This window comes from Peromyscus eremicus, chromosome 5, assembly GCF_949786415.1.
Source record: "Peromyscus eremicus chromosome 5, PerEre_H2_v1, whole genome shotgun sequence".
NCBI classification, from domain to species: Eukaryota; Metazoa; Chordata; class Mammalia; order Rodentia; family Cricetidae; genus Peromyscus; species Peromyscus eremicus.
The window spans coordinates 37,828,774-37,843,509 of NC_081420.1; the positions used below are offsets into that span (position 1 = coordinate 37,828,774).

A 14,736-nucleotide genomic window follows, 5' to 3' on the forward strand; every position below is an offset into this window, starting at 1 on the left:
GTTTTTATTAATATATGTATATTAATTTTATTACATTTATTTGTCTTTGTGTGTGTGTGTGTGTGTGTGTGTGTGTGTGTGTGTGTGTGTGTGTGTGGAGGTCTATACCCAAAAAAAGGGCATTGGATACCCTGGAGCTAGAGAGTGGTAAGCTATGGGTGATGGGAACTAAACTCAGGTTCTCTGAAAGAGCTGCACATGCTTATAACCACTGAGCTGTCTCTCCAGCCCAAAATATATGTCTTTGGGGCATCGGGTCTCCTATGGCTCAGGCCGGCCTTTAACTCACTATGTAACCGAGAATGACCTTGAACTTGTGGTCCCCCTGCCTCTACCTCCCAAGAGTTGGGGTTATAGACATGCACCACCACGTCTGGTTCTCCTCGGTATGTTTTTATTCTGCTCCAAGGCAAGCTTATATTTTACATTGTGTTCTGGACTAAACATGTTTATTTCTTATTTCGTGTTTTGTTTTCCAGTTCAATCCTTCTCAAAGTGTTTACTCTTTCTCTTTAAAGCTTGCGAACCAGGCTGGAATCCCTCCGGGGGTCTACAACGTCCTTCCCTGCTCTAGAACCAAAGCCAAGGAAGTGGGGGAGGTACTGTGCACTGATCCCTTGGTGTCCAAAATTTCCTTCACTGGCTCAACAGCGACCGGGAAGGTATGTGACATCGGAGTCGAACAAGTGCGGGTAGTTCTAACGCTTTCTCTTTATAGAGCACGGAATCGCTACTTTTATGTTTTTGTTTCGTTTTATTGGAAACAGGGTCTATATAGCCCTGCTGTCCAGGAACTTGCTATGTAGACCAGGCTGGCCTTGAACTCACAGAGGCCCGCTTGTCTCTGCCTCCCAAGTGCTGGGACTAAAGGAATGTACCACCACACCTGGCCAGTCATATAAATTTTGAATTGATGTTATGGTTCAAAACTCAAGACAGTGTTGGCATTGTTTACCACTGGCATTGCCCCAGCTCACAGTGTCGCTGACTCCTTCCTCGTCTTCTGTAAATAATTGCTTTTCGTTTCCTACCACCTTCCTAGTAGATTTTTTAAATCCAATCTAATGAAATAAGAATCTGTAGTCTCCAGAATACATTGTATACATGTATGGAATTCTCAAAGAATTTATAAATAAATATTAAAAATAATGTATTATCGCTGGGCGCTGGTGGTGCACGCCTTTAATCCCAGCACTCGGGAGGCAGAGGCAGGCAGATCTCTGTGAGTTCGAGGCCAGCCTGGTCTATAGAGCAAGTTCCAGGATAGGCTCCAAAGCTACAGAGAAATGCTATCTGGAAACACGCCCCCCCCCCAAAAGTAATAATACATTATCATGTCTCCCTTTTCTTATATAAAATGATATCTAAAGCAAGGTGATCTTGTGTACACCTTAAAATTTTCATTATTGGGTAATTTTTTTTTTCCGAGACAGGGTTTCTCTGTGTAGTTTTGGGTCCTGTCCTGAATCTCACTCTGTAGACCAGGCTGGGCTCAAATTCACAGAGATCCACCTGGCTCTGCCTCCTGAGTGCTGGAATTAAAGGTGTGCACCACCACCGCCTGGCTCATTATTGGGTAATTTTGTAAAACAAATTACAATTTTTTTAAAACAATTTCTTGTTTTTTAAAAACAGGTTTAGCAGCCTTACATGTTAGTTTGCTGTTGTTACAAAATACATGAGAAAAATAACTTAAAGGAGGAGAGGAAGATTTGAGGGATGTTTTGGCACATGGTTTAGGAGGTTTCAGCCCATGGTCAGTTGGCTTCGTTGCTTTTAGCCCTGTAATGAGGCAGAAGCATCATGGCAGGAAGCATTGATGGAGAGGAGAAGTCCAGGACCAGACACATCCTCCAAACACATTTCCCCGTGACCTCCTTCCCGGCTAGACCCCCTATGAATAGCCCACTCAGCTGTGAGCTCCTGATCTAATCCCCTCTCACTGGGGTCACCAGCTGGACATCTAAGCCATCAGGGAAGAAGGTACTGCAAACAGGAACACCCTCTACGTTGATTTAGATGTTCACAGTGTTCCCCTGCTGCACCCCTGCAGATCCTGCTGCACCATGCAGCAAATTCTGTGAAGCGTGTCTCCATGGAGCTGGGCGGCCTTGCCCCATTCATCGTCTTTGACAGTGCCAATGTGGACCAGGCTGTCGCGGGCGCAATGGCATCTAAGTTTAGGAATGCTGGGCAGGTGAGTCATCCAGAACATTTTAGGGCTGGGATAAGGGTGGGTGTATGTGTTTTACAAAGATCCCAGCACCACTGTGGCCTTGCTCTCTCCCTGGTTCCTTTGTGAATTCAGGTGCTCATTCTGTGAGCAAGCATTTAATGAGCAGTTTCTCTCAGGCACTAGTCAGGCTTGGATTGTCCAAAGGGAAGTAAGAGATAGTCTGTTGCTTCAGAGAGTTTCGAGAATTTCATGTCTTTATTTATATATGTGTGTATGGTGTGTGTATACACATGTGTGTAGACCTATGACCCTTTTGAGTGTGTGCAGAAGCCAGAGGAGGATGTCTGGTATCCTACTTAGTTGTCCTGAGGGACTAGGGGAGTTTATACACTTGCCTAGGAAATCCTGGATGTCAGATCTGACAGGCACCTTCAGGACTTCTGATATAAATCTAGGAACTGAAACCAAAAAGACTGAGTGACTTGAGTCATCCTCAAAGTCCCGGTGCTAGGAGCCAAGGGTCCTATTCCCATGCTGTTGCCCAAGCCCCTGCCAGAAGCTGGTTGCTTAAGTCATACTCTTAGACAACTGGGCCTTAAAAGTGCAGTCAACAAGCCGAAGATCTGGGCTTCATTTTTACAGACAGGAGCTCCCCTTGTAGCCCAGCCTGGCACTGAACTTGCTCTGTAGCACAGGCCATCTGGGAAATGAAGCCCTCCTGGAGTTAGAAGGCGTGTGCTGCTGTGTCCGGCCCAATGGGCTTCTTAAATGCTGTCCTGAGATAAATAGCCTCCAAAGTTTATATGCGAAAAGGGAAGCTGGTGGTGTAAACTATTCTGTAGAACTTTCCTTCCTTGTTTTGACTTTTGGTAATTAATTTTTCCTTTTCACATAACCTAAATAGTTTGTTGTTGTTGTTGTTGTTGTTGTTGTTACAGAATTAGAATTTTTTTTTAAGCAAACACAAAATGTCAGCAGAGTTCTATACAAAGCTATGGCTTTGAACTGTGTTAAACCAATAAAAAATGGATAGGACACAATTATACATATACTTATTTCTACTAGGAAAACACAATGAGGAAAAACAAATTTATCAATGATAACTACATTTCCTATAGTATGCTTATAATTTATCATTTTAAAGTATGAAGCCTGCACTGGACAGATAATAAGCCAGAGTCTTAATATTTCAATCCAACATGGAAGATGGCCTTTGAAAAAAAGATTTTATTTTTTATTCGCAAACATTCAGCCAATAAACTCTAAAGTTGCAAGTTTATGAGCTTTCAAAAAAAGATTAATTTTTCTTTTATAAGTGTGTTTCTCTGCCTGCATGTATGTACACTATATATGTGTCCATTGCCCTGAGAGGCCAGAAGAGGACATCTGAGCCCCAGAACTGTTGTGAGCTTCCATGTGGGTATCAGGAACTGAACCTGGCTCCCATTCAAATACCCCTAACCTCTGAGCCATCTTTCCAGGTCCCCTCATAATTTTTTATTTGTTTCTTTTATTGTTTTTTGACAGTACTGGGAATAGAACCCATGGCCTATGCATACCAGGCAAGCAATTTACCACAAAACTTTATCCCCAGTCCTTTTTAATTTTTATTATTATTATTAATTATGTATATAAGTGTGTGTGTCCATGTGTGGCCAGAAGAGGACATCAGATCTTATAGACCTGGAGTTACAGGCAGTTGTTGAACTGGCCAACATGGGTGCTAGGAGGTCCTCTTACAAGAGCAAATAACTGCTGAGCCATCTCTCTGTCCCCAAAAGAAGGGCCTTGTATCCATTTTTGAAATCACAGATTCAGCAAAACACTTGGAAGGATTGGCTGGAGGATATGCATTATTGTTTGACCTCATTCCTGTGCTCTCTGCTGCTGCAGCCCTACTCCTCAGGAACATTATAGCCTCTGCTTTCTAATGGTATATTGAATGGCTACTTTTCTGGTTATTTGGGTTTTGTTCACACAGCTGTTTATTCTTGCTTATATGTTTAGCTCTAGATGTGTGGTAGCTATGGGAAGAATTGGACAGGTGTATTCACTCAGGGGATTTATTCCCCACCTAGGAAGAACATAGAAGGCTGGACTCGTGAGAACCATTTCGGGAAGGGTTGTCTTACATTTCTTGGACCAGCCGCTTCTGAAAAACTCACTGGATTTGTTTTGTCTTCTGTCTAGACCTGTGTTTGCGCAAACAGATTCCTGGTACAGCGGGGTATCTACGATTCCTTTGTAAAGAAGTTTGCAGAAGCAATGAAGAAAAGCCTGCGTGTGGGTAACGGATTCGAGGAAGGAACAACTCAAGGCCCGTTAATTAATGAGAAAGCAGTAGAAAAGGTGAGTTGGTCCTAATATCTGCATGAAGGAAATTTTGTGATGTCAGTATTAAAAGCATTTCCATAAGGTCCCCAGCAAGGCTGTTTGGGAAATAATGGGGAAATGCAAAAAGGTTAAAAAAAAAGAATTCCTACCACTACCAATGTGTCTGGACAGTGATGTCTGGACATGCTCTTCCTGCTCTGCCTGAGAAGACCTGAGGTCTTCTGCCCTCCCTAAGTTTTCTGTCATAAGAAGCTTTTTCCTTGATGTCCTTCCAGAAGAATTTTAACGTAGACACCCAAAAAAAAAAAGGCACATAGAATCGCAGGCATCCCGCAGGTAAGGAATGACAGAGGGAAGCTCCTTGTAGGAAGGGATTGTTTGCTGAACGTCACAGTCTGGGTGACCGGCAGGGTGAGCTTTCTCTTGGCTACACTATGTGTGTTTGGGTTTCACTTCATTTTTACTACGTTTCTTTACTCGGTGTGTCTGAGCGTGAGTCGGGGGTCGGGGGGTGGGGTGGGCAGGGCACATGTGTGCCACAGCACCGGTATAGAGATCGTAGGACAATGTGCTAGAGTCCTTCTCTCTTCCACCACTGGATCCCAGGGAAAGAACTCAGGTTCTCAAGATTGGCAGCAAGCACAGTTACCTGCTGACCGCTCACCAGCCCTGGTTTTAGCTATTTTAATCTGTTTAAGTTATCATTAAAATTAATCTTGGCATTCTCATACATGTATTTCATTAGACTTTCTTCTCACCCCTTCCCTGCCTACCCTCCCCCTCCCAGTTCCCTTCTTGCTCATTCCTTCTTCCCCCAAGCAGTCCCCACTCTGCTTCTTATCACATATGTTCCATGCTTTGTTCTACTGTTTTTTTTTAAAAAAAAAAAATCTTTTTAAGGATCAAAAAGTGAGGGAGCCAGAGGGGTGACCTGGAAGTTAAGCCCTTACTTCTTTTGCTAGAGTTACAGGCAATTGTAAGCTTCTCAGCGTGGGTGCTAGGGACCAAACTTGAGTCTTCTGCAAGAGCAGTAAGTGTTCTTAACCACTGAGCCATCTATCTGGATTCCCTGGAATGCCCTTTGATTGTGTGGCTTTCTCTTAGGCTTGATTTGATCTTGGGTTGTTCTGTTCATCAGTGCCTTTGGAGCAATAGGCTACACCACATATAGCCTACGCACACACCATATAGGCTAGGTGTGCAGCATGCCAGACCGATGGGTTTGTATCAAAATACTGTATGCTGTTTATTCAATACTGAAATCAGCTAAGGACACATTTCTGAGAACATCTACCATAGGTAAGTAACGCCTTTGTGTTGGAGATGTAGCTAAACGTCCCTTCAACCCTGATAACAGTGGACGAGTGAATCTACGAAAGTTCAACCAGCCCAGCTTGCCGTGAAGGCAAAGCTCAGAGAAACCCTGGGCTTTCCAGAGCTGGTTCTCTCTTCCACCACGTGGGTCCCAGGAATTGAACCTTGGTTGTCAGGCTTGCGTGCCGAGCCACCATGCTTGCCTATTTATAGGGAAACAGAGAACAACAACAACAACAACTATGGCTTTTGCTGTTTAACATTTTAAGAGATTGTACAGTTTGGAAAATGTCCTCATCCAGCCTTCGCTCGTGCCCTTCTTCTCATCTCACAGGTGGAGAAGCATGTGAATGACGCAGTGGCCAAGGGGGCCACCGTTGTGACAGGCGGGAAGCGACACCCAAGTGGGGGAAACTTCTTTGAGCCCACGCTGCTCAGCAATGCCACCCCGGACATGCTCTGCATCACCGAAGAGACCTTTGGGCCCCTGGCGCCGGTTGTCAAGTACGTTCCTGTGTGGTGGGAGGAAGGAAGATTGGAAGGAAAGCTAGTCTGAGAGAGGTTCCCGTGCTGTCTCAGGGTGGGGTGGGAGGCCTGAGCAGCTGCAGGCAGAGTTGCCCTGTATCGCTTGAACAGCACAGCGGAGTTTATGATATTTTGGTTTTGATTTGGGGGCTGTGGGTCAGCCCTGGGTGTCGTTTCTTGGGAGCTGGCCACCTCAGATTTTTAGACAGGGTCTCTCACTGGGCCTCTCTAGTTAGAGTAGACTGGTTAGCTAACAATTCCAAGGATACTTCTTGGTCTGTCTCCCCGAACCTGGGATTACAAGCACAGGCCACCAAACTGGGTTTTCACATGGGTTCTGGGGGTCGAACTTAGCACTTCCCCAACAGAGCCAGATATCTCCCTGCTCCCTGGTCCCAGCTTTGGTGTTTGTCTTTTGTCTTTGTAACCCAGGCTTGCCTTGGACTCTCAGCCTTCTTGCTTCAGCCTCCCGAGTGTTGAGATAATAGGCATATGCCATACCCAGTTTTAAGCACAAAATTCATCAAACTCCATTTAGTTTCCTGCTGCCTCTAAACTTACTTTTTTTTTTTTTTTCCTGACAAGAAATACCTTCAAGGGCTCTATCTCAGCAGTCTAGAGGTAATGAACTTGGACCTCATGTGGTCCTTTATCCCATCTTAACAAGTAAATAATAGTTCTCAGATCAGTGCTCTGAAAACATTCCTTTAGCTACTTGGATCCAGGGCCTGGAAGGGCTCAGAAGAGAGTGTCAGGTCTCTGGGACTGGAGTTACCAGCTGTGAACCACCATGTGGGTACTAAGAATTGAACCCAGGTCCCCTGCGAGAGCAGCAAGTACTCTTTACCAATGAGTAGCCCTTTTTTTAAACATTGTTTGGCAGTGTCTCTGCCAAGTTGGTCTGCTTCTCCTTTCTCTTGGCAAAGGCGGGCCGCACAGATCTACCACGTCTTGGAGAGGGCTCAGTTGCCATGCCTGTGTTTGTGCTTCCTTCTTGTATTCTCCCCCTTGGACCGACCACTTTGCAACCCTGACCTCCTTCTTGTCGGTATTTAGGAAACGAATCAGGAGAAGATAAAGCTGGCTGTGTTTCCTCTTCACCTTAAGGATTTTGCTTATGACCTACTTTAACTCTGGCAGGTTTGACAAAGAAGAAGAGGCCATTGCCATCGCAAATGCAGTCGATGTTGGATTAGCAGGTAGGTGTCTGTCTGGAAGCCACCATAGTCATCTCCTCAAGTCAGTGCCAGGTTCTGCACTGGCTTTGAACTCTGGAAATCTACCTGCCTCTGTCTCAGAGAGCTGGAATTAAAAGCATTCACCACCTTGCCTAGCAAACTTAAACAGTCGTATGCTTTGTTTCTTTACAAGTGGCAAAAGTGGCCTTGTACAAACATGTTCCTTTCTCCTGTGACCCATGACACACATGTAGAGCATTCTGGCTAGAGCTGAGGGTGGGAGACAATGGGGGTGTGCAGATTGTTCTAGGTGGAGAGTCACATGCAGTTTCCCAGAGACATAATGCTCAGTGCTTTTTTTCACATTTGACTTGTCCTGGTATCCCAAAGAAGCCTCATCAGCAGAGTCATGGACAGTGTCTAGAGATGGGAAGCATGTGTGTGTGTGTGTTGATCATCACTAAATGGCTGCTGTTCTTTCAGTTTGGAGATGATACTGAGAAAATGTGCTCATTGGCCCTGGGTATAAATGCAGAACTGTGGGGTACAGAGGTATAATTTATCATTTCTCGGCCTTTTTGCTAAAATCACATGTAGAGACACATATAAGATACAGCTGTAGCTCTCTAGAGACTCCTTTGTGGACATAACGCAAACTGTTTATAGAGAGGAAGACAAGCATGCTGTCACTCAGTTGTGGTAATGCTGGAACAATGTGTGGCCCAAGGCTTCTGCAAGATCAAGAGCAGCACCTCCTCCTTTTTCAATGGTGTGATGTGGAGGAAGCCATGCCTTGCCTTAGGTCCTACGTGATTGCTGCAAGCTGCAGGAAAACCTAATGGAATTCAGCTACTATCACAAAGCTACTACTTGGAAAAGTCAAGGACTTCTCCAAGGGTCAAGCCGTGGCTTAAGAAGTCTTGGTGATATTTTAGCCTTTGTACATATATATTAGCTGGTTCCTAAAATGATTTTCTTGTGTGCTTCCAAGAACTCCTAACAGTGTATTTATCTAAAATGCCTATCAAGCATCCAAGGCCAAACGAAACAACACTTGTCGTCAAGTGGATAGCTTTATTTCTTGTGCAATTTAGGGTGAGACCTTTCTTCCTTACAGCCTTACTAATAGACTCCTAATTTCTTATCTAACCACTTCTAGGAATGTAGATTGAGCACATAAATTCCCATCTTGATATACTAACTGATCATTAGCTCTCAATTGACCTCCTCCTTTACCCTTCCCCCTTTTGGGTTGTAAAAGAAAGCCTGGTGGTCACTGCCTGAGGAAAATTCTTACCTGCCTTTATGACCCCGTAAGAATTCAAGCCTGGTGACTTTGCTCTAGAGAAGATTAGTATTGCTTGGGTTTATAACTGGATTCCTGAGAGACTTAGGGAGAACTGAGAGAATATGGAGAACTGAGAGGTAGAAGGAGAGAGGAGGATTTTTGAAGAGAGAACTTGAAGACGAGACAGAGAAGAGAGAAGAGAACGGAAGAACTAGATGGGTAAGAACTGGAGAGGAATGAACTGAGATGAGAAAGAACTAGATTGAAGGGCTAAAAGAGAGTACCAGAGGAACAAGATGGAAGATGAGGAAGAGCCAGATGGGGAAGAACAAGATGAGAGAGAAGGAGATGGGAGAGGAGCTGATATGGGAAAGAACAAGATGGATGAGAACCTAGATGGGGCAGAACTAGATGAAGGAATTAAGATAGAACCTAGAGGATACAGCAGATAAATGTAGAGAGAAATCAGGCAAGAAAGGAGCTAGGCACGAGAGCAGAATAGAAGCTGTGTAGAGAGAGAACTGACTCAGAATAATAAAATATATGGACTAAGGAGTTTCGTGTACATAGATTCATTTCTTTTCATCAAGATTAAATTATCAGCTGGTTATAGATTCTTCCCAGACCCTGGGAGGGGACTATCGAAGGGCTGGACCCCATAGTCTCTGATACCTGATAAGTAAGACGCTGACTGTGCAGAGATTACAGAATCCAGGCAGAGAGGTCCAAGCTAGTTCACTGCAGCATGATAACGAGATGACCCTGAACTGGATGTGTCTGGAGACAGTGGCTGTCAACTGGAGTCAGGAGTAAGCGGAGAGGCCTGCCTGCAGCCACGCTGGGGGCAGGACTGAGTGCCCACTGAGAAATGTGGCCTTGTTCTATAGACAGCTAGGGCTGACCTCGCGGTCTGAACATGTTCTCCAGATATCTAAAGGAGGGTGGATTGAAGAGCAAGAAACAAGAACACAGAAGTTCATGGTTACCAAGTCCTGGAGGGAGTAGGGAGAACCCCAGCAAGAGAGAAACAGAAGCCCAACAGGATGCCCCAGGTTCTTAGGATGAAAATGTGGACAAAAACCAATCTGGGGCTTTACCTGCAAGCAAGAGAACCCCAGGTCCATGTGACTAGGCATCCTCAGTCGGGCACATGTGACCTTCACGAGCATTCCTCATGCCATATATGTCCTTTTGTTCCTCTGCTAGGGTACTTCTACTCTCAAGACCCAGCCCAGATCTGGAGAGTGGCGGAGCAGCTGGAGGTGGGCATGGTCGGCGTGAATGAAGGACTGATCTCTTCAGTGGAGTGTCCATTTGGTGGGGTGAAACAGTCTGGCCTTGGGCGAGAAGGGTCCAAGTATGGCATTGACGAGTATCTTGAGGTCAAGTATGTGTGTTATGGAGGCTTATAGGGTTCTTTACTTCTTCAAAAAAGAATAAAACTACCTAGATCTATAGGGACATGCCATCCATCTTTTAAAATAAACAAGTAGGTTATCAGAGTTATGAATTTTTAAAAATTCAGCCAGTCCTCATCATCTTAGACATAAATCCCAACCCCCCCCCCCCCTTATTTAACTAGGGACCAATGGATGCCATATCCCTGTGGCTGTGGGCCCCAGCCAGTCCTGGGACCCCAGCACAACCCCACTGCCTCAGGAAGGTACAGTATGAGTGTTCACATGTCCCTGACCCTCACAAAGGGTAGTCACTGTGGGCAGTAGTTCCCCAGTCCCCTTGGGACTGCCCAACTTGGGCCCAGAATACGGAGGCGGAAATGCTGGAGTGATAGACAGTTGGATGGGGGCGGGTCACATCCAGGCCTGGGCGTCTGTTGGTTTGGTGATGAGCAGCTGCCTGTTCAGAAGGGTTGTGGTAAAGGCTTTGATTTCCTAAGACTTCTCTGTAAACAGCACAGGATTGCCTGTACTGTATGGAGTGTGGGGGTGTTTCTCCTTGTTTCTGGTCAGCTTTTCTGTTTTTTGTTTGTTTGTTTGCTTGGGTTTTTTTTCTTTTGGTTTTTTGAGACAAGGTTTCTCTGTAGCCTTGGCTATCCTGGAATTTGCTCTGTAGACCAGGCTGGCCTTGGACTCATTGATCCGCCTGCCTCTGGGATTCAAGGCCTGCGCCACCACCAGCAGGCTCTGGGCTGTTTTTTAACTGCTGGAAGCAGGGTTGGTTTGTTTTTGTTCTGTTTTGGTTCATCGTCATTTGGTTTGCTTTTATGAGACAGGGTCTTGCTAAGCAGCCTAGGCTGGCTTCAAACTCACAATTCTACTGTTTCAGCCTCTCGAGTGCTGGGGTTACAGGCATGATCTTCCACACCTGGGTAAATGGAAGTCTCCACTGCCCTAAACTTAGTTTATGCTTGGTTTTATTTCTCTTAGAAAATCAACCCAAGCTTGAGGGCAAACATCTGCTGTGGGATGTTCTGTATGGTAAATGTGTTGCTAATTAGTCAATAAATAAAACACTGATTGGCCATTGGCTAGGCAGGAAGTGTAGGCGGAACAAGGAGGAGAATAAAGCTGGGAAGTGGAAGGCTGAGTCAGAGAGACACTGCCAGCCGCCACGATGAGAAACAGCATGTGAAGATGCCGGTAAGCCACGAGCCATGTGGCAAGGTATAGATTAATGGAAATGGATTAATTTAAGCTGTAAAAACAGTTAGCAAGAAGCCTGCCACGGCCATACAGTTTGTAACCAATATAAGTCTCTGTGTTTACTTGGTCAGGTCTGAGTGGCTGTGGGACTGGCAGGTGAGAGAGATTTGCCCTGACCATGGGCCAGGCAGGAAAACTTAAGCTACAAACATCAGCAGAGGTGACTGGCAGGATGAAGCACGGCTGTTGTTTCTTTTCTAGGGCTAGGTGTTGAATCAATGCCCTTGTACACACTAGCATGTGTCCTACCACTGAACTACCCCCAACGTGTTTTGTTTTCATTTTAATTTTGAGACAGAGTCCTTGTAAGTTACACTGACAGGCCTTGAGCTTTTTATCGTCCTGCCTCAGTTTCCTGACAGGCCTGCACCACCAGGCCAGGCCAGTGGAAAGCATGGACTCTCAGCTGTTCCCGGTGCTGTGCAGCTCCACTGCGTGGGTGTGCTGTTTAGGATGCCATGCCCCACTTACAGAGATTCATGCTTGGCATACACGGCACTGTGAGCCTGAAGGAAGTGACAGTGCCTCATAGATACTGAAAATGCAGCTTGAGGACAGGAACAGTTTTGATTCTGAGCAATACCACCCTGCCACACCTTGAGCTCAGGTAGTGGCTTTGTGGAGGAAGGAAGCCAGGTGCCCACGTGTTTACCTGCCTACCTCTGAGCCAGGCTTTCTGTCCCTGGGGACACCTGCTGCTAAACTCCCAGAAGAGCAAAAGCACTTTCACCACGGTGAAAAATGATTTCCATAATTGCCAGTCCCCTGTAGAAGAGAGCTGAAGCCATGAATCCCCAGCACTTTTGTCCTAGTAAAAGTAGTTATGGTTCATGATTAAAAACAAAACAAAACCATACCTGGACCTGTAAGATAGCTCAGTGGATAAAAGCTTTGCTGGACAAGCCTGGGGACCTACCTGAGTTCAGTCTCCAGAACCTACTTAAAGATGGGAAGGGAGAACCAACCCCACATTGTCCTCTGAGCTCCACAAGTGCAACACAGGCATGTGCGCTTGCGCATGCGCGTGCACGCACCCCCCCCCCCCAAACCCCTTGTAACTGGTATTGATCTCACTTTGAAATGATTTAAATGAGGAAATGTCTAGGTTCCCATCCACCTAGAAGCTGTTTATTCCCAACAGGCAGCAATGGAGCTCCCTGCCCCAGGCCGCTCCCCGCCCCACGCCCGCTCCCTGTGCAGAGCCCACTCACATACTCTGCGGAGGCTCTGGCTCTGAGAAGCCAACGTGGATGACAGCAGAGCTAGCTGTCCCAAGCCACTGGGAGCTTCAAATAAGGAATTCATGGTTTTAAAAGTCCCTGTGCACAAGAAGTAGAAATCTGCCTCCTAGGGACCCCGCCCAAGTGGCAAGAGTCACAGCTGAGCATGTTCATAGTCTGTTTCTGTCCTTGTCTTGTATAGTGTGTCACTAGTTTCTATCGCATTTTCTAATTAATTTTTTTTAAAAAGTTTTATGGATGTATTTTGCCTTCATGTATGTCTGTGCACATGCATGCTGGTGCCCTCAGAGGCCAGAAGAGGGCATCATCAGATCACCTAGAACTGGAGTTACAGACAGTTGTAAGCCACCATGTGGACCCTGGGAAAGTGAACCCTGGTCCTCTGAAAGAGCAACCACTGCTCTTAACTGCAGAGCCATCTTGCTAGCTCCAACATCTCTCATTTCTTAAGATTTGTGCCCATCTTTTTACGGTTAATACAAATGCTCTGCTGTTATTTTGTAGAAGATGAATACACATGCTGAGATATGAATAGAAGTCATTTCTTTAAACAGTGTCAGCCAGGGGGTTCTTGGACTGTGTGGCAATTACTTTCTTGTGCATATTTGACTCACTGGGTATATCACTGGCCCAGACATTTGTTATAATAAATGTAAATCAATTTTTGTAATGAAAATAATGGGGGTGGGTAGCAGTGGTAAAGTATATGCTTAGCATGCTGGAAGCCATGGGATTAATTACCACCACTGAAAATAAGTTAACATGAAAGAACATCTTACTTAGAAAAATGGTTTTGGGTTATGGGAAGACAATATTTGGGGGTTTTATATATTTTTTTAAACAGGAGCTCTTGTTGGCCTTAAACTCCTGGGCTCAAATGATCCTGCCTTAGTCTCCCGGATAGCTGCTACTATAGGCATGTTATCACCAAATCAATTAAGATTTTTAGTTTGTAGGGGTTTTCATTGAGTTTGGGTTTCATGTAGTCCAAGCTCACATTGAGACTCTCTTGCCCTGACTGCCTGTGCTGAACTACACGTATATAACTACCGTGCCCAGCTAAAAGATGTTTTTTAAGTGAACGTCTTATGATTCAATAAGGTATGTGATAAGTGGAATTTTTGAAGATGTATATACAGAAGTGTTGAACCACAACCTGTGAGCCAAATCCTACCTGCCACCTGTTTTTGTATAACTCCTGAGTTTCAAGTGTTTTATATATTCAGATGGATTGCGGTAGGCTAGAACAGTTATTTCCTGAAATCCCAGAGTCTGTGGATGAACACAGCCACCGTGCCCTGTGCCTGAGTAGCTTTGCTGAGACAGTATGGCCTGCAGAACCAACAAGATTTACTGCAAAGCTGATCTACAAGCCCTCATCTGTACCAAGAGGGGGACAGTGGCCTCCATGTTTATGAGACATAAGTTCATTGATTGAACACCTCCTGTGAAGAAGGCACATTTTCTGGGCATCTGTTACCAGGAGTTCTTGGCAGTAATCATCAAATAACCCAAAGGATTAGCCTGATAATCCTGTCCCCTTGAAAGGCACTATTTGCTCCAGCTAGTGGGGCCCACTGAAAGAGCCGAAGTTCATCGTGTCTTTTTCCATCTGAGGGGCCTTTCAATATGACCCCATAGGAAGTGCTTGTTTCTGTATCTTTGTTCTTTGGGACTCGGTAAAAATAAAGATCAGACGCACAATGTAAACAAGCCTATTCTGTGATGTCACAGCCTTCAAATTGGTTCCCTTGGGCTTGCCTCTCTGGAGGCTGGGTCCTAGTGTTTTAATTACCCATGTGCAGCTACTTAAAAACAGAATATTACTTGAATAATACTTAATACTGTGATTGTTTCATGCCATACTTTGTGAGATAAATCTTGGGGATTGATGAGAAATATTTTGCTTTGTAAACATGGATACGTTGACTCATTTTTCTAGTGTTTGACACTGTCTGGCCAACAGAGTTGAATCTCATTAATAAATGTTGAACTAACAGGACTTCCTAGCTCTGTG

At 45.2% G+C, this 14,736-nt stretch overlaps 1 protein-coding gene across 1 annotated transcript in view; it reads left to right on the top strand.

The window, feature by feature from the left end:
* Aldh5a1 (aldehyde dehydrogenase 5 family member A1) overlaps positions 1 to 11,234 on the top strand; it is a 29,382-nt gene extending 18,148 nt beyond the window's left edge. The window contains exons 5-10 of the mRNA XM_059263248.1: positions 519 to 662; positions 2,054 to 2,197; positions 4,367 to 4,525; positions 6,159 to 6,328; positions 7,490 to 7,548; positions 10,022 to 11,234. Of these exons, the coding sequence (XP_059119231.1) occupies positions 519 to 662; positions 2,054 to 2,197; positions 4,367 to 4,525; positions 6,159 to 6,328; positions 7,490 to 7,548; positions 10,022 to 10,227 (882 nt within the window). The 3' untranslated portion in view covers positions 10,228 to 11,234. The remainder of the gene's footprint in view (positions 1 to 518; positions 663 to 2,053; positions 2,198 to 4,366; positions 4,526 to 6,158; positions 6,329 to 7,489; positions 7,549 to 10,021) is intronic.
* The last annotated feature ends 3,502 nt before the right edge of the window (positions 11,235 to 14,736 follow it).